This window comes from Lemur catta, chromosome 6 (assembly GCF_020740605.2).
Source record: "Lemur catta isolate mLemCat1 chromosome 6, mLemCat1.pri, whole genome shotgun sequence".
Classification (NCBI taxonomy): Eukaryota; Metazoa; Chordata; class Mammalia; order Primates; family Lemuridae; genus Lemur; species Lemur catta.
Genome location: NC_059133.1, coordinates 90,687,246 through 90,710,591, shown reverse-complemented (window position 1 = coordinate 90,710,591; position 23,346 = coordinate 90,687,246). Strand labels below are relative to the sequence as shown.

The following is a 23,346-nucleotide window of genomic DNA, read 5'->3' as shown; positions in this document are numbered from 1 at the left end:
CTTTGCAGGGGCTTATTTCTGCTTAATTACAGGAAAGAAATCTTATGCCAATTATTATAATAACACTGGGATACGTGATCAATCCCTCTTTCTGCTAACCATGAAATTCTGGGTGTTTTTTTTTTTTAATTTTTAATTTTTTTTGTTTGTCTCTCTCATTTTAGCCACAGGAAGTCCATTTCTTCTGTCTGTTGTGGTGTATTTTAACACACTAAATAGGATAATATTTATTACCTGGGAAGGAATGGAAAAATTATGGGATTTGCCTAAGATGGGGGAAGAAAGGAATCTATAAGTAGGGACAGCTTTGAGACGGAATATTGTTGCTTTCTCCTTTCCTGAAGTTTGATCCTAATTGCTGAATTAATTAGGATTTTTAGTGTTAAGTACTTTAAATGGTTCACTGAACTGACATAAAAATCTAGCAAAAATTTTATTTCTGGAGGGAAGCCAGGAAAACCACCCAGAAGGGATTGGCTGTGAGCCCTGAGACTTCCAGTTGCCGGGAAAGTGCGATTCGAGATCCCCAGTAGCCCACTTTCCAGCGCAGACTCCTGCCCTCCGAGCCAGGGCAGCGCCCGGGGCCGGCACACGGAGCTGCTTGGGAGCGTGCGCAGTGGCAATGCTCCAGACGACGCCCAGGATGGGTCCCGGTCCCACCCTCACCCCACCCCCACCCCCACCAAACAGCAGCTTGGCGCCATTTTGGGAGGCCCCCCCCCCCCCGCCAGCCTGCACCCTGCCCTGGAGAACAGCAGCTCCTGCGTCTCTACGTCCCTGGAGCCCCGCTGACATCCCCCGTTCCACCCACCCCGTGTCCCCCCCGGAGCGCTGCAGTAGCACCACGCTGGCTGGACCCAGCTATGTGGCGAGGTCCCCAGCACTCTAGCGCACGTGGCGTGCCACACTCCAGGGAACAGGCAGCGCAGCGCACTGGGGAGTCTGTCCCCAAGACAGCGGGAGCCAGAGGACGCGCTCCCCAGAGCCTCCGAGCGGCCCGCGTAAGGTCGCTGCCACTGACTGCAACCCCGCAGCCCCTGTACCCCCAGCAGCAGGGCCGCCGCGCACTTGCCCTGAGGCCAGGCTTTCTCCGCCCCCAGCCACCACCCGAGCAGGCCGCCCCGGCCCGGGCGACTGCCACATCCGCCGCGTGCGCAACGTCAGGGGTGGGAGGGCTGGGGTGGGACGGGACGGTTCCACCAGAGGCAGCCGCTCCCAGTGCCCGCGCGGGGCCCACGTCCCCCGCCCTGGCGCCTGGGGATCTCCGGGTCCCATCAGTAGGTGCGTGAGTGCGAGTGCACCACCTGGAGGCCTGAGAAAAGACCCTGCGGACCTGCCAGCGGGCCGAACACAGGTGGGGGTGGGGGCGGTGGGCATAGACCCGTCCTATCCACCATTGCCGGCGTCCACGCGCACTATCAAGAGGCCTGAGATAGACCTGTACTGCTTGGCACTGTCTGTCCCCAGTCCCCAGGCAGGGGCCTGGGGATCGCCCTGCCTTGTCCACCACCGACATCTGCACACTCCTGGGTCCTCAAATCTCAGGGAAGTAGAGAGTAGACTGACAGTTAACCAGTGGAGGCTGGTTAATGGGTTCAAACATACAGTTAGATAGAATAAGTATTATCCGATAGCACAGTAGGGTGACATTAACAGTAATGTATTATGTATTCCAAAATATCTATAAGATTTGAAATGTACCCACACAAAGAAATGATAAATGCTCAAGGTGATGGATATCCTAAATACTCTAACTTCATCATTATGCATTTTAGTCATGTATCAAAATACCACATGTACCCCATAAATAAGTACAAATATCATGTATCAATTAAATAGACAAAGGAAATAAAACAATAATAGTTTTCTTATAAATGTTGATGACAAATAAGATTACAGAAATTGTACATTCAAATTTGCTTGACAAGGCAAATCCTACTGGTTTTCTAACATGCTAGCTTCTAATTTAAATGTGAAAAGCTAATTATTTCAATGAATAAAAAAATTTACTTGTGGAAGTAACAAACTTCTCAATAAGCTATGGATTTGATTTATTTTATCATTTCTACACTAACTTCTGAGAGAAGATTTGACAACAGGCTTCCAGGACCTAGGAGCTACCTACATCCAGGATGATTTTATCTGAATCACAGATGGACTCCTTTGTTCTTTTTGTATCCTTGAGGTCTATTTCTTTGCCAGCAGATACTCACCACTTGAGTAGCCTGAGACAAGATATAGAGTGCTATCCCTTCCATGTTTCTTCAGTTTTACTCTCTGTCAAGTTAATTGTACAAGGTGTGTGGCTCATGTAATGACCTAGATTATCATTCTTGTGGGATCTGATTCTTGTTAGTGTTTTTATTGGGTTGGCTCTGTTTACCAGAGCTATTGGGGAAAGTGGGCCTAAAATATGCTATTATAAATCTCTGGGTTCAAGGAACAGTCCTCCTTACCACACTGTGTAACTGTGACCCAATTCCCATCTGTACCATGGTCTTGTCTGCCAGTTGCTGCAATAATAGAGGAGCCCAAGGTGTGAAGAGGACTTCTCAGCTATGATAATCCAATTCATCAGGATTATCATATTCCTCATTAGAATAGCCTTGCCTCAGGCATTAGAACCTCTAACTCCAACAAAAACAAGATCTTGGGAAAAGGAAACCATTTTCAAGTGCATTATTAAGGGTAATAGCGTGAGGCCACTACAAATTTGAATCCTAACTCCATGCTTTGGTTCACAAACCTGTACATTCTGGCAATGGCAGGGATAGCAAAATATACTGGTAAAACAAATACTACATGTTGTAGAACCTACTGACATATTTGCAAGTTGTTTTATCCCAGGTGGTGTCAATAATGTGCCTTCAGAAAGTCATTTCAATACCTGTTCAGCCAGTTACTTGTTATGGTCAAGTAAGCATCTTCTGTAGGTGTGAGGTAATTGTCAATTTTTTTTTTTTATGTAAAATGTCAAGTGCAATATTGTGTGGGAAACCATGAGGATGGATAAGACATTGTGTAACTCTATGAATACTGATGGTAGTAGAAGTACTATAGGCAGAGAAACAAAATCTGTTCCTAAAATATAAGATTATTCCTATGAAAACAGAGCACCATCCAGTCCAAGGTGAAAGGTACTTAAGTAATAGATCTGCCACCAGGTGGCTGGCTGGTCTCTCTGGGAAAAATGTGCTCTTGCTTTAATCTCTGGCCTTGACAGGTTGGTCATTCAGCAGAGATCACAGCAAAATCAGCATCTAGGAGGGGAGACCATACTACTGAGCACTTGTTTAGCTTCCATCCTGTTGCCCTGGACAATTACACAGATGCCTATTTAACAAGCTGGGGAAAGAGGCTGACTGTCACCCACAGGATAGGGTACTTTGTCCACCTGACTATTGAACTACACCAAAAAGTGGAAGACACATAGTGAGAAGATGTAGAATGGGGAAGCAGTAACCAAAATAATGCCACTCTGTCTATGACAATATTAAATATAATAGTCATTAAATCACTACAAGATTTAAAAAGGTGCTCATGCAGGTATCATTAGTTTGCCCCTCCAGCTCCGATGCTCACTTTCTGTACATTACTCTTTGCTCTGGGAGACTGACTTGTGAGGGAAGCTCTGCCCTGTGGCTTCTACTTGCCCTGGGCGATAGGTGCTGAGCAGGAGAGCAGAGGAATGAGACTGGAGTCAGGACAAATTGAGGTCCCTGGGCCCCTCTCTGTGAGGCCAGGGCTGGCCATGCTCCTTGCAGGGGACATCTGCTCTACATAACTCTCTTTCCTTGGTGAAGCCTATGGGGCAATGGCTAAAAGCTTTGGATTTCCATTCTAGATTTACTACAATTGCCAGACATTTGGGGTTTATTTGTCAAATTTTTAAACTGTCTTATTTATATTTCAATTTATAAAATTAGTATTTACAGACTTGTATTCCTCTTTTTAGTTTGAGCTCAAAGGAAATTTTTGGAGTGTTAGGGATGCTTTGAAACTGGATTTTGGTGATGGTTGCAAAGCTCTAAAATTTTGCTAAAAACCATCCAAACATACATACACTTACAATGGGTGAATTTTATGGTCTCTAAATTAGACTTCACTAAAACTGAGAGAAAAAGGATCTAAAATTTCTGCCCTGCCTCATCAGTATTGAGAATTGCCTTCAAATACTAGAAAAAGGTCATTGGAAATACGAGTTATTTTCCTGCTAAATTCCCCCCTAAATATTTTATTTTTTTGTATTTGGGATAAGTCTTAGAATACCAAAAACTTATATTTCTATTTTCTCTTCAAATTATATTGTTAAATTATTAGCATGATTTATAATCAATTTTTTAGGATAAGGAATTAATTTAATTGTTAGGTAATTGCAATTTATTATATTAAATTAAATATCAAAACATTAGGGAGTATAATTCAAAATCTATATAAATACTCAGGCTAAAACAAAAGACAGGTACATATTATTTATCTGAATTCTGAAAGGGGCATAATTTCTATTTCCCTGACTTTAGGGGTATATCAGGAGAAATTTTAAAACACTCATTAAAATATTCAGTTCAATATGTGGTGGAGAGTTGAGAAACTATGTGTTATCTAGGTCGTGAAAATAAATTTTTTTTAGAAAAAAACATTTCCTCTGAGTTTTTCACCAGTACATGAAAGTGTGAACCCTTGAATGTACCATGAAAGGACAGTGAGGAGAATCTCTGATTAGCTGCAGGTATTATTCTTTCCTTATTTCATATCATACTTAATGAAATAAAACACACACATATACGTACACATTCACTAACATTGAAGATGCAAGATGAAGAAAGATACATGACGTTGAATGTACAGTCAAGGAAAAAGAGCTCCATCCAAGCATCTCAGCTTACGTTTAAAGGTAGGCAATTTAGTTTTGTTTTTCAGTTGGTATGGATCAATACAGTAGTTTCCAATATTCTGTTCTATTGTATTCTTGGACTTGATTCTTTTTTTGATGCGTCTCTCTCTCTCTGTCTGTCTCTCCCCACCTCATTTTTCAGTGTGGCACTAATACTTACTTGCAATAATTTGTTTAGTGTAATTTCTTAAGGATATTCTCTGGGAAATATATACATTCAATTAAAATTAATATTTTAAAATTAATGAATATTTGGTGCCAGTCATTCACCCCCCTATCATTTGTAAAGTATGGTATTTTTTAATGCCAGTTTTTAATTCAACTTGTCAAAAATGTCCAAGTATGTTCTTCACCAGATTGACTCAAAATAATGCTTGTACACAACAACCATTATTTAACTTACAACTTCAAGCATACCCTTCACATGTGATGCAAATCCATCCTGCCACCTTAATGTGATATGGCAAAAACAGATAAACAGAAATGAAAGAGTCAATTGCTATTATTGAGACTGTCCTGTGCTATTGCTTTCTAAATATTTCTCTTTTGTCATATTTCTGGATCTTTGTTGAGGTGGTACCATTAAGAGTACACTTCCCAACTTCTCCACCTATGGGGATTTTACTTTTGAGTCTTCCCTCAAGTATCATCCACATCATTAAAGATCCATGACTTTCCCCAGAGAAATATTCGTTCATACTATTGTCATTCCTTCCGTTGGCCTTTCAGCACTCATATCACAGATTCATCTTAGAGCTACATATATTCCTATTTATAAGAAACTTATTGATGCTTTCATGTGGCCTTTTACAGGTTCTCACATTTTCAAAAGTCTTTCATTCACTTCCTACACTCAGTTTTTATTTTATTTAGGGAACCAGAGATATTAAAGCTGAAGGACAGGCTGGGCACCGTAGCTCACCCTGTAATCCCAGCACTTTGGGAGGCTGAGGCAGGAACATCCCTTGAAGCCAGGAGTTTGAGGCCAGCCTGGAAACACAGCAATATCCTGTCTCTAAATTAAAAAAAATAAAAATAAAAAAATTAGCTGGAGGTGGTGGAGTGTACCTGTAGTCCCAGCTACTGAGAGGCTGAGGGAGGAGGATCTCTTGAGCCTGAAAAGTTCAAGATTGGAGAACCTATCTCTAAAAAACAAACAAACAAAAAAAAGCTGAAAGACCACAAAATATAGTGACTTCTCTGTGAAGACTATTTTTTCACACTCTTTGTAGGTGTCTCTCCGAAGCCACCATGTGTAGATTTGCAGTTCCCAGATATTTAAGTGATGTGTTAATATTCATGTCTTGTATCTTTTGCTAATATTTAGTAAAGCTTGAAATAAGACATATTTCATGTGAATTGTATCGAAAATTTGAACCTTGTTATTTTGTGATTGTATATTTGTATATCATTTCTCATATGTTGAAAATCTTGGTTGGCAATGATAGTAAGAAATTACATAATTGTTCTAACTCACTACTGTGTGTGTGTGTGTGTGTGTGTGTGTGTGTGTGTGTAGTAGTTCCAGAATCACTACAGAAATTGTATTACTAATAATATAATTACTTAAAACAGATTAAAGTGTTTTTACAGATATTTTTATCCTTAGTATACGTTCCACTGGGCAAGCACAGTTAAATTATGTTTTACAATCACTTGAAATAATTCCTCTCTCTACAGGGACACTGTTAACAATACCTAGTTAGGTTCTTTTTTGTCATTTTCTATTTTATTTTTAAGGATCTATTTTTTCATTTTGATTTAATTTATTTCATAATTATGTAAAACATTTGTATATTTTCAAAATCAAACCTATATAGTAAGGTACTTTTAGAGAAATCCACCTTCCATAAATCCAGCTCCCACTCAATTCCTTCTACCCTGTTCTCTCCCTTCTTCCTATAGAAAAAAGTATATATTTTTATATATATAGAAAATATATAAAAATATTATGTGTATATAGTATGTGTGTGTATCCGTTATGAATATATCCTGCAGAATACTCTATAGCAGCTCAAAGAAATATCCTTTATGTAGCAGAGTATTTCTCCGTTATGTGGATATGCCTTAGTTTATTCAACTAGTCATCTATCTTATTGATGGGAATTTATGACTTTTCCATTCTTTTCATATTATATTCCTACTCAAATAGTGTTACAATGAATAGCTTCACACATATGCGTTTTCATATTTTGCCAATATGTCATTGGGGTGTATTTCTAGAAGGGAGATTGCTGGCCTATATAATATTGCAAATATCTTTTCATAGGATTGTACCATTTTGTATTTCCATCTTTTCACTATTTACGTAGCTATTCTCACTTGTTTGCCCCTCCAAATAACTTTATATTAATAATAAATTTTGCAGGTTCACTCACCACAAACAACAAATACCAAAACCTGTTGTAGCTTTTCAGTATCCTAAATTACTTCCTAATTTATCAATTAACTTACAGAGAATTTATCTTTTTGACACTTAGCCTTCTTATCCAAGAATATGATTGTATTTTAGCCTTCTTATCCAAGAATATGATTGTATTTTCATTTATTCAAGTCTACATTTATGTTATTCAGTCTTTAGTTTATTTGTTTTGTTTTCCTCATATTGTTTTGGAGCACTTGTTCAATTTAGGTATACTATTCTTTTTGTTTTTGTTTGGTTAGCTATTCATAAGAAATGTCTTCCTCTCATCTATGTTTTTTAAATAGTTATTGGACATATGTAGGGAATTGATTTTAGTATGTTAATTTTATAACCGCAGCTACTAATTATTTTATTTGTGGGATTATGGTATTTTTTCAATTGATTCTTTTGGTTTTGCCAAACATATATTATCCTCAAATAATTTTGCCTCCTTTCTTCTAACATTTCTGCCTGTGATTGCGTTAGTCTGATTGTATTAGATAATATTTCCTAAACAATGTTAAACATTAATAGTGATGAAGATTTGAGATATCATTATCTTTCTTTTTCTGGACTTTTGTAAAAAGCTTGCAGTGTTTCTCAATTAAATAAGATATTAGCTTATTAGACATAAAACTGTTTAGATTAAACAGTATTCATCTATTAACTCCTGTTTTGTTTTTAATATAACAGTGTTGGATTTTATCAATTTTATTTTTTTATCTATTAAAATGATGATACATTTTCCCCCAGCTATATTAATATGATATTAATGATTTCATACAATTGAATAATTCTTGTATGTCTAGAATAAACCCAATGTGGTTATAATATATTTTGGTTACTAGCAGTATAGTTAACATTTTTATATGGACATTACAAGACTGGTTTTGATTTTTTAATTTTGTCTTATTATTTTTATTTTTTAGTGGTAGAAGGCTTGTATTTTAACCATTATAAGTTAAATTATACCACTTTCTTACAAGAAGAAAGCACAGGATAATGAAAATGTTATTTTCTCCATTATTCTGAAACTTAATACTCCTTAAGTACATACTATGATGATCATCCTATAGTGCTTAAGAGAAATAATTGAGTCTGACTTGAATTTAAACCGTCTTTCAAACCCTTTTTCCTCATATTTTCTGATAATTACTTTTTTGTCTAATTTTTAAAATAAATATATCACATTTAATACATATGTTTGATTTCTTGGCATTTATTGTCTAACATTATTAATATATTAAAAATTCATAAATAATCTTGGAAATCCAGGATAGTCATTAAGTGAATTCTGATAAATTTTATTTTAATATATTTGTCAATGTTGTGATAAAAGAAAAGCTGCAAACTATTTTTCTGAATAGTTTATCCTGCTCTTTCTGGACAGGGTTCAGCAATTTCAAATGTAGTTTGTCTGTTTCCTCAGGTTTAAAGAGTATTTGGAATATCAATTTCAGTATTAATAATTCAATGTGTAGAGTGAACAATAAGAATAATCACAGTTATGTGGAATGATTCTTATCAATTATGCATTTGTATAAATTATCTTTGATAAGGACAAACTATTTTGCAAAGTATAGATGTTCATTTATTCAGTATAAGATAATTATTTATATAATTTCATAAGTCAGTGCTCACCAGATCTAAATCCTTTTTAATGAGGCTGAGAAAAATAATAAAATATATACTTGAGGCACAGGATGAGACTGTCTACTTTCTAATGATAGCAGATCAATGATTAATAAAATTCATTGAATGATACTCTTATGAACCTGGCAGTGTAGGTACATGAAAAATAGAACAGTTCTCCTTCTTAAAAAGTTTACCATCTAATAAGAAGCTGAAATATTATTGCATGGGTTAGGAAAGATTTTAGGATTTTTTTAGATTAAAATAGCAGTATACCTGAAGCCATATTTAGTTCTGATTCACGTTATATCCTTAGTAATTGAAACAAGTGTGAATGACTTGTGAACATTAATTCTTAAGATTTGATATAACATATTATAGCTCTTAACCAATCATATACTATCATTATTAAATAAACTAAATATACACTTTTCTCTATTTACCTTTTATGCTTTTGATTGCCTAACATCCTTTGAAACTCAAAACTAGTATCTTATACAATTCTACCACTACAATTGCTATTAGTTCTTGGAAACAGTTTTCTAAGCTAATTCACGTGATTAATGTCTCAGATTCTTCAGCAGTGTTGCACAGGTATAAAATCCTCCTGGGAGTATCTGGAGCAGTGAATGGTATTCTGACTTTGACTTTGATCTCTCTGATCGTGTTGGGTAAGTTACATGATCTTAATGAAATAAAAATATGAAAGATGTTTACTTTTATGGATCTTTTTATATTTATTCATTCATTCATTATATTAACCAAGATTTAATAAGGAGCTACTACATGTAAAGCTCCATACTATACTCCACAGTGCTATATTTAATATGTAGTCAAATCAGAGAAGTGTCTTGTCCTTCCTAGTCTAATAAGGAGAAAAAGGTGTTTGTGTGTGTGTTGGAGGGGATGCATGTGTGTGTGTGTGTGTGTGTGTGTGTGTGTGTGTGTGATGTTTTAAACTATTTTTCTGGAGTTCTTAGATACTTGTGAATAGGTAAAATTTCACTTTTTTCCTTAAATATTTTCATATATTTTATGTAAGGTTATATTTAGTTTGCTTTTGCTTTTGTCCAAGAAATATTTACTGAGCAACTACAATACTCCAAGTATTATCACAAATTCCTCAAATTATAAAAAATAAAGAGGGATGGTCATGGGGAAGAATCTCATATTCTAGTGGGACAAGCAGATGTTAAGTAATTATGGTCCAATGTGCTAAATACAGCATCAGAGGTTTCAGCAAAACATTAAGAAAGCACGGAAAGAGCCTTTATACTTCCTGGAGCAGAAACTGCTTTATTTACTGTTTTATCACCAGTTCTTAGGAATGGCTGCTGCAAAATAGACCCTTAGTAAATATGCGTTCTATAAATGAATTAATCATGTAATATTTGAAATTATTTTTTATTAATAGACATGAACCTTAAAAAAATTCATTATCTCTTCAATTATTTCTTGTTCTAAGCATAAGAATCATTCCAAAGAATGTATCTATGAAATGTTACATGAAGAAGATATTTACTTAACCTTAAAATAATCCTGTATTCAAGTTTCTCAAGGAGTATTGCTAAAATGCCTAAGAGGAAACAATTCAGATATCGAGTATGATGATGCTGGAAACCTGAAAGTGAATAATGGCACAAGAGGAAACATAGGTAATAAGGACACAGGCCACTGTATTTCCAGAGCTGCAGACCAGACAGGTATGTTTCAAGGCTTTGGCCTATACGAGCTTTAATCTTTTAGATTTTCTAAATTCAAAAAATCCTATTGAACACGTATGCAATAGATTAAATTAACAAATAAAGGTTTGACATAAATCTACTTTTCATCTAAAACTTGATTCTGATATTTTTTATTTTTTGCAGTAGGAGAAGAACTGTAAAATAAAACAAAAGAAATAGGCTCTGCCTTCTGGGAATTTAAACTCAAGTTCAGACGTGTAAATATGGAAAGTTAATTATTATTAAAAAGCAGTATGTAAATAACCATTCTTGTTTGTCATTTATTTATTTTTTTCTGAAATACAGAATGGATAAAAGTCTTTATAGCTAATCAATTATCCATTATGATTTTAAGTTTAGATTTTTAATCTTAGAAATTCCATCCATAGAGTTTTTTAAAACACTCCCTTCTTCTTTCAGTTTTTTCAGTTTAATTTTTTAATACTTAATTCTTTTTAGTACTTAATTTAATATACACACACATAATTTGTTTAACCATTCATGTCTTGAGTATTTGGATTGTTTCCATCTTTTGGCTATTGTGAATTATGCTTCTATGAGTATTTGTGTACAAGTATTTGTTTGAGTGCCAATTTTCAATTCTCTTGGATATATACCTAGGAGTGGAATTGCTGGGTCATGTGATAATTCTTTTTGAGGAATCACTAAACTGTTTTCCATAGCAGCTATGCCATTTTACATTCTCATCAGGGGTGTATGAGGGTTTCATTGTCTCCACATCCTTGCCAACTTTCTGTTTGATTATAGCCATCACAGTGGCTGTGAAGCGGTAACACTTTGTGGTTACATTTGTATTTTCCAAATGACAGATGACGTTGAGCATCTTTTCATGTGCTTGTTGGCCATTTGTATATCTTCTTAGGAGAAATGCCAGTTTAAGTCTTTCGCTCAGTTTTGATTGGCTTGTTTATCTTTCTGTTGTTGAGTTGTAAGAGTCTTTTATGTATTCTGAAACTGAGATCCTTATAATATGTATGATTCACAGATATTTTCTTCCATTTGATGTGTTGTCATTTCAATTTCTTGGTAATATTCTTTGATGTACCAATATTTAAATTTTGATGAAGTCCAGTTTATCTAAGTTTTCTTTTGTCATCTGTGCTTTTGGGGTCACATCTAAGAATAGAGTGTCAAATTCAAGCACATGAATATTTACCCCTGTTTCTTTGATGTGTGTAGCTACTGAAGTCTCTGTTCTGTTAGTTTGGTAGTCTGGTGATAATTTAACAGAGATGTTTTCAAACCACCTAGAATAACAACAAAAATATCTCCTAATCTTTGCAGACGGTCTCTGCTTGTGTACTGGAAAACTCCTTTGTCACTCACCCAGTTTGTTTATAACTCTACTTTAGCCTTCATTTCTTGCGTGTATAGGCCTAAAGACCAGCCAGAGGTGAGATCTTAGGACCTTTCCAGATCCTTTCTGAGCATGCACCCAGACCAGGGGATGTGCCTGGTGCTCTAGATTTTCAGGATTGTGTGGGAGATTTTCAAAGCCTTTATTTCCTGAAGCATCTCATTCCTTAGCCTTTCCTCTTAAGCTTTTTGGTTAGTCTATTGTTTTTTTCCAACTGTTATACCTTACCCTAAGTGACAATGACTAACACATTTGATTTCATTTTTTACAAACGTCACTGTGCAGCCTCATGGCAAACGTTAAGTCCTCTTTACTGGCAATAATGGCTAATTCTAAAACAATTCAAGAGTCCATAGAAGCTCTGAATTTCATAGAAACTCATGAAAGACAAAATGGAATCAAGAGTGTTCTATAAATAACACCTCATCTGACCCCAATCAGAATTACTGTCAATAACAAGACTACTCTTTTCCTAGGCCAAATAGACCACATACAGCCAGGCCCTTGTTAAGGATGAGCCCTAAGAATAACAAGAGAGTTTATATTGGGCCCCAACTGAAAAGGGGGTCTTATACCAGATAATGTCCTATAAATTGGAGAAGCAATTACAGTGCTTATTAGGGTCAGATGACAACCAGTGGCAGTCTTCTCCTTACCTTCTGGAGGCAGCCTTTTCCTCTATTCCTGCCTCTGCATCAGCTAGTGGCAGGGGCCTACTCCCACATAAGGATGTGGTGATCATGAAAGCAGGCCCCTTCCAGCAGACAGCCACCCTTCTACCACATTAACTGTGGTTTAGTGTCCAAAAATCAAACAGCACCTACTGGCTCTGTTGGACATGGGTGCCCAAACCTCCCTTATCCCAGGAAGCACTCATGCATTCAAGTGACTCTGCTAAGAGGTAACAAACTTGAGAGGAAGTTTAATTAGAAAGGTAATTACTTCTCTAGCTATTAAAATTGACCCAGTTTTGCTAAAAGATGCTTCTTTTCTGGTTGTTTCCCTGAGGCAATCCCTTTTCCCATTCTTGAAATGGACCTTCTCAGACAGCATGGAATCTCATGGAACAAGCCCAAGACTTTTCTGCTATTGGTGGGCACCGCCCATTGAGCATCTATTAACCTTCCTCTACCAGTGTGGGTGGTAAATATTCCACAGTACCGACTAAGGCAAGGCACTGCAGCATCACACTCTGTCACAGCTGATTTAATCAAAGGAGTTCTAGTCCCCATGATTTCATCTTTTAGCTTCCTGTTATGTCTTATGCTTAAAGCCACAGCTAATGAGTGGAGGCCAACTATAGATTACAGAGAGTTAAGAAAATTATTCCTTTCATTAGAGCACCACTATTGTATATCATCGCCTTAATGAATGGCCTTTAAAACAACATGGGTAAATGGCTTGGCTGCATAGACTTAGCTAATATATTCTACTCAGTAAAAATTTTGCAGGAGAATCAATCACAATTTGCCCTCACCTTTGCTTGGCTGATTCTATGAACTGAATTGTACCCCCATCTCCCAGATTTATATGCCGAAGCCTTAAACCCTAATGTGATAGTATTTGGAGATGGGGTCTTTGGGAGGTGATTAGATTTAGATGGGGTCATAGGGGTGTGTATTACTTAGTTCGGGCTGCTATAACAAATTACCATAGACTAGGTAGCTTATAAACAACAGAAATGCATTCCTCACAGTTCTAAAGGTTGGAAGTCTGAGATCAGGGTGCCAGCATGGTCAGGCTCTGGTGAGGGCCCTCTTCTCTATTGCAAACTGTCAACTTCTCATTTAATCCTCACATGGCAGAAAGCAGAGGTAATCAAGCTCTCTTGGAATCCCCTTCTGATCCTCGTGTATTCCTGATTATCTCCCAAAGGCTCCACCTCCTAATACTATCATATTGGGAGGTAGAGTTTCAACATATGAATTTTGGGGTGCACAAACATTTAGTACATAACATTCCACCCCTAGCTTCCCAAAATTCATGTTCTTATCACATTGAAATTATAGTAGGCAGCAGGTTTGAATTGAACAACAGGTTTGAATTGTACAGGTTTACCTCTAAGTGAATTTTTAAAAATAAATATAGTGAAAAAGTATTTTGGAGATTTGCAATAATTTTTACAAACTTGCAATGAACCATGTAGCCTAGAAATATCCAAAAAATTAAGAAAATTTTTGGTATGTCTTGAATGCATAAATATATATAAATACTAGTCTATTTTTATCATTTGTTATCATAAAATATATAGAGATCTATTATAAAAAGTTAAAGTGTGTCAAAATTTAGGCACACAAACACTTACAGACCATACTTGGTGCCATTCATCATATTCTAGTTATTAATATCTTGTCAGATGGGTAGTTTGAAAATATTTTCTAACATTCTGTGGGTTGTCTCTTCACTTTGTTGATTTTTTCCTTTGCTGTGCACAAGCTTTTTAACTTGGTGTGATCCCATGTGTCCAATTTTGCTTTGGTTGCCTGTGCTTTTAAGGTATTACTCAAGAAATCTTTGTCCAGATCAATGTCCTGGAGCATTTCCCCGGTGCTTTTAGTAGTTAGATAGTTTCAGGTCTTAGATTTAAGTCTTTAATCCATTTTGATTAGATTTTTGTATATGGGGAGAGATCAGGGTCTAGTTCCATTCTTCTGCATATGGATATCCAGTTTTCTCAGCACCATTTACTGAAGAGACTGCCCTTTCCCCCACTTGTATTCTTGGCAGCTTTGCAAAATATGGGTTAACTATAGATGTGTGGATTTGTTTCTGGGTTCTCTATTCTGTCCCATTGCTCTATGTGTCTGTTTTTATGCAATCTCATGGAGACAGAGAGAAAAATGATGATTACCAAAGCTGGGAAGGATAGTGGGAAGTGGGGGATAAAGTGGGGAGGTTTAATGGGTATAAAATATAGTTATATAGTTAGATAGAATGATCAACATCTGCTAGCACAACAGAGTGACTGTAGTCAACAATAGGTTATGATATACTTTAAAATAACTAAAAGAGTGGACTTGAAATGTTTCTAATGTAAAGAAATGTTAAGTGCTTGAGATGATGGATACCCCAATTACCCTGATTTGATTATTACACATTGTATGTCTTTCTGTATTAAAACATTATGTGTATCTCATAAATATATACAACTATAATGTACCCATAATAATTAGAAATTTTTAAAAAACCAGGTACAAAAGAGGATCATATTATATAATCTCATTTGTAAGACAGACACATTATAGTCAAATCTGTAGAGACAGAAAGTAGACTAGTGATTGTCAGCGCTGGGAGATCAGGGGATAGGTAGTGACTGCTTGATGCTTATGAGGTTTTGTTTTTCAGTAATGAAAATGTTCTGGAATTAGATAGTAGTGATAGTTGTACAACATTGAGGATGTACTAAAAACCATTGTATTTGCACTTTAAAATAGCTAAAATAGTGAATTTCATTTTATATGAATTTTACCTCAAAAAAAAAAAAGAGAGGGATTATAATGGTCCACAAGTTAAAATAGTTAGATTGACCTGCATGTATACTTTTTTATATATACCTCACTTTTTCATTGAGAAGACCTAAGTATAATTTTAATTTAGGAAAATTAAAGGGCTTGGTGATCTTGCAATTATGAGGAGATTGAAACTAAATTGTTACTAATCTTGGTATTATCTAGTAGCAAGAGGAAGAAGGGCATACAGACACAAAACTAGAAGGAGAGAGATTCTAAAACTTTAAGTGGATAAATTTTAAGTAAGTGGTATAGATAATATTTTATCTAAAATCTCAAATAGCATTACTGAAATATATATTTTAATTTGTTCATATTATTTTAGTCAATTGACTAGATCCTGGTATTAAAAACATCCCTGTATGTCTAGGTTTTGCTTCATCTTACTAAATTAGTTATCTTAAATTCCCATGAATTATCATTTGTGTTTTGGCCACCTTGTGAGTCTGAACACTTTGGTATGAGTGATTTTATTATGGCTCCACTCCTCTTCATACAACACGTAAGTATTGTTCTCACTGTCAATTTTAAGAAAGGCATATGTAATTTAATTTTATTTTGTTTCCTCCATTTCATTATAGTAATATGCCCATCAGAATGGCTCAAATATCAAGGGAAGTGTTATTGGTTCTCTACTGAGATGAAAACTTGGAGTGACAGTTATGTGTATTGTTTGGGAAGAAAATCTCATCTACTGATCATACAGGATCAATCTGAAATGGTATTAAATAATTGGTTTAGTATCATGGTTATGGCATTAACTTTTATGCAGTTAAAAATGGCTTTCCTCAGATATCTTCACATCCTTGCATGAAACCATCATTTATCTTGATTACTGAGTTTTGGGCACCCGACTTAATATTGTGTAGAAGCAAGTGCCTCACTTCACTCCTGCTAGACCTGGCCCAAATACTTGAATTTAGCTTGCAATTGTGTATGCATATGTGCATACTATGTATATTATATAATGAGTGTATAATTAAGATATGAATTGGTTAGTATAAGAATCCTCATGCAGAGTGCTAGCTTTACAATAAAATTCTAAAATCTTAGAATTATTAATATTTTCTAAATTAATGTATTATGTTCATTTAGTTATTCATTATCTACTCTTTAGGCTTTTATACAGAAAAACTTGAAACAATCAAACTATGTGTGGATTGGCCTCAACATTACCTCCATGAAGAAGACGTGGACTTGGGTGGATGGTTCTCCATTAGATCCAAAGATGTAAGTCCTTACTAAAAGGCAACCTGACTATCTATTGTAGAATATGTCTTCAGAAAGTACCTTTATGTCCACCAAATTTAACTCTGCAATAGTTCTTGGTAACAAAGAACTCAAAAGAATGGAAATTAATTTAATATTCACAGGAGTAATGATGGATATTGATTTGATTTTCAAAGCAAAAAGATTTGAAAAGAATAATGGTTGTCTAATGTTTATTTTTTTAATAAAGAAAGGAACTTATTTCTTACAGTTATGGATGCCGAGAAGCCCCAGGTGGGGCCACACCTGGTGAGAGCCTTATTGTTGGTGGAGATTCTGCCAAGTTCTAAGGGAGTTCAGGGCATCATGTAGCCAGAAGGCTGAGTGTGCTAAGGGCTATACTCACAACTTATATGGAAAGGTGGACTGAACCAATGTAATCTGTTTTCAAAGTTCTCAATGCTTACATTAGCCATCTTTAGTAACTGAAAAAAAAAAGTAAAATGTTGTGTTGTATGATTATCATACTGTTAAAAGATAAACAACAAATATAAGATAGAACAAAATAACCCAAAATTCTCTCAACAATTGCATGGGATTATTGAGGATTTAAAACAATTTCATCAACATTTTTTGTGTGCTTTATTTTATAATAAAATATTTAATTAGAAATACAAATGGTAAATTCCAAATTTTATTCCAATGTCAGTAGGCAAAATAAAGTTCCCCAAAGATGCCCACATCGTAATTCCCAAACCCTATGAATATGTCATCTTACATGGCAAACAAGACTTTGCAGGTATGATTAAACTAGTAATCTTGAAGGAGGGATATTATGTTGGATTATCTGGGTGGGCCCAACTAAATCATAAGGGTCCTTATAAGAGGGAGGAAGTAGGGTCAAAGTCAGGGATGTGAAGAGGAACACAGAGATTCACATGATGTGACCCTGACCCAACGGATGGAGGCAGCCTTAGATTCTCCCCTAGTGCATCCAGAAGGCGGCTCTGAAGACACCTTGATTTTAGCCCTGTAAGACCAATTTTGGATTTCTGATATCCAAAACTGTGAGATAATAAATTAGTGTTGTTTTAGGCCACTAAATTTGTGGTAATTTGTTACAATAGTGATAAAAAACTAATGTATTATACTAACCAACCGAATTATGCTATTGCATTATTTTCCCTTTCCTCTTATTTCATCATTAAATATTATATAGTTTCTATCTCACTGCACGATCTCAATCAATCTAAGGAAATGAATGAATCAAGATACTATTTGGAATGAAGTATAAAGTTATGGGCATGTGTCATCTGAGGGCAGCTGCTTATGTAGTTGCTAACCTTGGTTTTGTCCTCACAATAAATCCACTCAATGCTACCCTTAGGATTGAGTTTTGCCTAGGGATTTTTGTCCAAAATATATTCAATACAAAATTCAAATATAAATTTGAACAAAGTGTATTTTATAAACTAAAAATTCAATACATACTTGCCCCCATCAATTTAGAAGCTTTGAAAGTCCTGTGCATCTTTTCCAAGATTCTTTCTTGAACCTTATGTACAGTTCAATTTCTTCACAGAATAAACTACTAACACTACAGTACTTTATAGAAAACTTTATTTGTATAACATGTTGCTTTAGAGGTAAATAATTATATAGCTCTTACATGGGTCAGTCTGTGTATTGAGTTCTTCACAAACTTCAATTAATTTAACATCTATAATAATATCATGAAGTAAATATTATCATCACCATTGTACAATTAGACATAAGAAGCCAAGAGAAGTTGTTAAGTGAGGTGTCCACATGGACTTAATCTTAATTTTTAGTCTAATGAACAATAGATGGAAGACTAGAGTGGAAATATGGAGGAAAATTTATTCTCAGATCTATTTGCAGATAGACTCTAGAAATTCTCTACCAATCACAGATAATAAATATAAGTTATAGACATATTGGAATGGTTAGTAAGTCAAGGTATTTAAAAATGTTTTGAAATTTTTCATTACCTTTTTATTTAAAAGAGCGCATTAGCTGAAAACATAAATGGATGTCTTTAGCAACAATGATTAACAATGTATTTATTTTCCCTTCCCTAGGTTCTTCATAAAGGGACCAGCTACAGAAAATAGTTGTGCTGCCACTAAGGAAACCAAAATTTACTCTGAAACCTGCGGCAGTGTTTTCAAATGGATTTGCCAGTATTAGTGTTTAACAAAATTGATAATGAAATAGTTAATAATCACTGTTTGGGGCCTATTAAGTTCTAATATTTGTTAGGTCTGGAGCTGAGAGAGAGAGACACATGAAGCCTCACGTGTAGCAAAAATGCTGTTTATTTTGAGCATCTGTGTGCAGATGAGTGGAGGCCAAAAGAGTGTCCACCCCAAGGGAGGGGAAAGCCTTGGGTTTTATAGAGGGTTTCTCTGCAGGGAGTGAGTTCCTGGGCCAGAACAGCTATTGTAATAAATTTTTTTTAAAACAACCAATTTCTGGGACCCCTGCATTGGTTTCATCCTGCAGAGATAAGGGAACGGGGAAGCTTTGTCCTTATCAGGGGGAATAGGAATGCTGACGTCTGCAGCTGTTAGATTTACAGCCTCTGAACTCTCCAGACTTCTGCGGCTATTGTTTTACAAGCCTAAGTTTTCCATTAACTGCATTCCATCCTATACATACTTTTTGGGTTCCCACTTGGAACAAACCTAACAATAGTAATCTCCGAGAGTAAGACTTAAGATGCCATTAAACACCAAAATCTCTTCTCTCTTCTCCCTCTATCATTTACTCTGGTCCTAACCTCAGAGTAACCCATGTTAACAAACTAAAGTGTACCCTTCAGTTTTTGTGTGATAATATAATCCAATGTGAGCTCATGTAATTATATTCAGGATTTGTATTCATTTTTTATTTTATACCAGATATGACCATATTATGCCTGTTTTACTGTATCTTGCTTTTTTTATTCTCAATAATATTCTAAGCAAATTTTATATAGTTCTAAGAGTTGATTTATAGTGTGAATTTATATATTTGTCACCCCTTGTTGAGCATTAGCTTTTATTCCAGGTTTTTGCTACTGTGCACTCTGCTGGAATGAACATCCTGAATATTTTCTTAAATAGTAGCACTGTTATTTCTATGATCTACAGCCTAAATGTAAAAATTATGAGTAAAAGTGTTAAACATGTTGTTTGTTTTAGATTTTATCCAATTTTTATATGTTGTACTTTTTTTTACCTAATTTTAGCAACTAACACACTTATAAGAGGATATCAGGTACAGAAAAAGGAACATACTTTACTTCTCAAACCTCTTGAGCATTAGTTGCCACATCAATACATTTCATTATAAAATTTCAAGTATAATTGGATACTTTTGTGTGTAAATAAAAATCTCGTACATAACCACAATACAATTAGCAAAAATCAGCATATTGACACCGACACAGAACTATCATCAAACTTTCAGATTTCCTTCAAGGTTTTCCAATTGTCAAAATAATGCTCTTTAGAGTAAAAGCCTCCAGTTCAGAATCAAGGTCTGCATTTAGTGACTATGTCTCCTTAGTGTCCTTCAGTCTGGAAGAGTGCCTCAGCCTTCCTTGACATTCCTGTCCTTGACAATTTTGAATAGTACAGGTTGGTTATTTTGTAAAATGTTCATTCAACTGGAATTTGTCTGATTGTTTCTCCTGGTTAGATCCCAGTTATGCCTCCCTAGGAGGAGCAGCACAAAAGCGATGCAGTGGAGTCTTGTTCTCGCTGCATCCTGTTGTGGTACACAACTTCATTTGTCCCGTTATTGATGATATTTATTTCGTTCCTGTGATTAATGTGATTTCTGCTTGGATTCACTGTAAATTTACTCTTTTCCCCTTGTAATTAATTTGTGTTTTGTGAAGAGTGACCAAGATGACCTTAATATTACCCTTAGTTTGACTAAATTCTAAACAGTTTTCTTCTTGACTGTAAGTCTCTTGACTTCTCTTTTCTTAGAGCATTTACTTTAGCAAACATATAATTACAAATTCTGTCTCTGCCCTTTAAGATAGCAATCTTTCTAAAAGCCTATTACAGGTTTTACAAGCCAAGAAAGTCTTTCTCAAGGACCTGGGGGCCATCTCTGTGAAATGTAACCCTCAAAGATGAGGGGGCCGCTACTTCCCAGCCTCTGTCCGAGGCAGGAGCTGAACTTCAGTGAGACATCTGGCTCCGAATTGTAAACTACCTCCTGTTGTGAGCTCTGTCAAAGTCCAATAAAATATAGAGATGAATCTCTTAATTTAAAATGTATTGTTTTGAAAGTAAAAATTTGTAAATTTGGGGCATATACATAGACTGGGTTGTCTTTGGTTGAAGAACAAAGAGAAGGTTGAAAGTTTTATAAAAAGGAGAAATGTAGTATATTATTTTAAAAGAAAGTTTGTTGGCATTAGTAAAGTTTGGAGGGGCTGGCAAGTTCTTGTTGGTAAGTGACAGCTGTGGGAAGAACTAGTCTTAGAGTCTCAGTTGGTTATTTTACTAGCTATTAGATTAAACTGGTTGCAGATTACAATAGGCAGTTTTAGCAGCCAGGCTTGTAGAGAATTATATTTTTGGAGCAATGGTGTGTGCCCTGGGTGCCATTTTCCCCTGGCCACTCAACTATGTTTTAGTTGGGTGTGACAAGAATTACCACATTTGTATGATCAACTTTTACAGATTGAAGAAAGTTTAATTTGCTTTTGGGTAAAGTGAATTAGCAAACACAGACAGTTTATGATCTCCTCCTTACCTTCATTACTAAAATACCTACCCATCTTTGTTTTAGCAGATTTTATTTCAGCCTGAGTTCTGGCCTCTTTCCCCTATGGCAATAGCCTTGAATAAAATATTCATTGTCTGTGTAACTTCGTTAAGCGCAATTTTTACTCTGTCAAGGAGGTACTTTAAAATTTTGTCATACCCCATTCATCACCGAAAGTTCAATTTATTCATTTTCGTATTTTTATCTTTGTGCACTCCAAAGCAGCTCGGGAAATTTCACCCCAAAATATTACTCCTTGGTATTTTTAATTAAAGGCCCTTAGAGATTAACAGGCCCTTGGAAGGAGCTTTCCCTCTATCTGCATAACCACATGGCTCCGTCAAAAGAACAATTGACTTCCCTTTCCCTCCCTGTTAGTGTAAGATATTGCAGGAAAGAAGATCAAGAATGCAATCAGACCTGGCCCAAATCATTTTAAACATAATCCTTGTCTCTCAGGTTAATTTACAGATTAATCTGTTTCCCCCATCCATTCATTCTCTTAAGTTTCTATTCATCCTACCTAGCAACCATTTATTGCTCCTAAACAGAATTACCTATATTCTTCATCTCCTCCTCCCCTCTAAAAGGCAGGTATAAAAATATCTGGATCACATTGCGATATTGGGTAATCGGTCTGTGATTCTCCCATGTGCGTAATACATGAACCTCTTCCTCTTATTAATCTGCCTTAATTGTGAGACGATCTTTCAGTGAACTTTGGAGGAAAGGGTAAGTTTCCTCTTACCCCCACAACTCTCACTTTCACATTTTGTGCAGTAGGTTATAATCTCCTATTTTGATGCTCACATTGTTCCAACTTGGGTCATGAAAGCCCCATCAAGGTGCCATTTCTATCCTTAATCTTCATAATCCTTTGCTGCTTTGTAGTTGAGGAATAAAAACGTGGTACTAATGTTACTGAAAGCTCAGCACTTGTCCATGAGGCTGTATCAGAGGAATGAGGACAAGTGGTTGAAGAGAAGAAAAGAGGAGTTTACTACTTTCCTGGCAAATGAGGAAGATAGAGACTCCTGTCTAAATGCCATCGTCCTAAACATAAGCAGAAATACAGAACTTTTAAAGGGAGGGTTTTCAGTTCTAGGCTATTGTCATTCAACTACAGGTATGAATGGCTCTGATCATTCCTTCTATGGTGAAGACAATTCTGTGACCTCTGCCCACCGGGGAGGCCCACCTGGACCTCCTTATCTGCCAGGCCTCCATCTGGACAGTTCAGCTGAGCCATCTCCAAAGCACCAAAACCATAAAAGTAACAAAAGTTTGTATTGGATGGTGATAATAAAAATAAAGATAATAAAAATACAGCAATAATTATAACCAACATTAATATAGTGCACCCATATGCCAGATTAAATATTTTCTATGTAATTGATTCATTTAATCTTCACAACAGTCCTGTGACTTAGGGCTAACATCTCATTTTACATATAAGGCAGCCAAGACACAAAGAAATTAGTTACTTTATGCAAAGTCTTTAAATTTCAGATCTAGGATGTATACCCAGCAATATACTTTAGAAAACCACACCTTATTTTGACACATAAAAATATAGGATATTTGAATCTGAATATCAGGTTTAATTTCATGGTAACTATAATCACATAGGGCCTCCTACTCACAGAATACTTCCTTTTCTTCCAGCTTGCACCTTGTTGCTGCAGTTTGCCTGCTCACCTTCAGACTTTTTGAATTCACCTGCTCTTTCCATAATTCCTGAGGTGTTTGTCAAAAACACCAGGGACAATTGTTCAACTTCCTGAGGCAGCAATAATAACTGAGAC

The 23,346-nt window shown here is 35.9% G+C and overlaps 1 protein-coding gene across 1 annotated transcript; it reads left to right on the top strand.

Annotated features, from left to right (window-relative positions):
- Positions 1-4,771: 4,771 nt before the first annotated feature.
- On the top strand, positions 4,772-19,388 carry LOC123640024 (killer cell lectin-like receptor subfamily F member 1). Its single transcript, XM_045554361.1, has 6 exons — positions 4,772-4,894; positions 9,503-9,601; positions 10,481-10,633; positions 16,123-16,262; positions 16,659-16,771; positions 18,853-19,388. The coding sequence occupies exons 1-6, from the start codon at positions 4,810-4,812 to the stop codon at positions 18,959-18,961; spliced, it is 699 nt and encodes a 232-aa protein (XP_045410317.1). The 5' UTR covers positions 4,772-4,809; the 3' UTR covers positions 18,962-19,388.
- Positions 19,389-23,346: the final 3,958 nt, after the last annotated feature.

Coding starts and splice junctions, on each gene's coding strand:
- LOC123640024 (XM_045554361.1), top strand. CDS start 4,810: ATGCAAGATGAAGAAAGATACATGACGTTGAATGTACAGTCAAGGAAA. Junction 4,895..9,502: donor ATCTCAGCTTACGTTTAAAG/GTAGGCAATTTA, acceptor TTAATGTCTCAG/ATTCTTCAGCAGTGTTGCAC. Junction 9,602..10,480: donor GATCTCTCTGATCGTGTTGG/GTAAGTTACATG, acceptor CCTGTATTCAAG/TTTCTCAAGGAGTATTGCTA.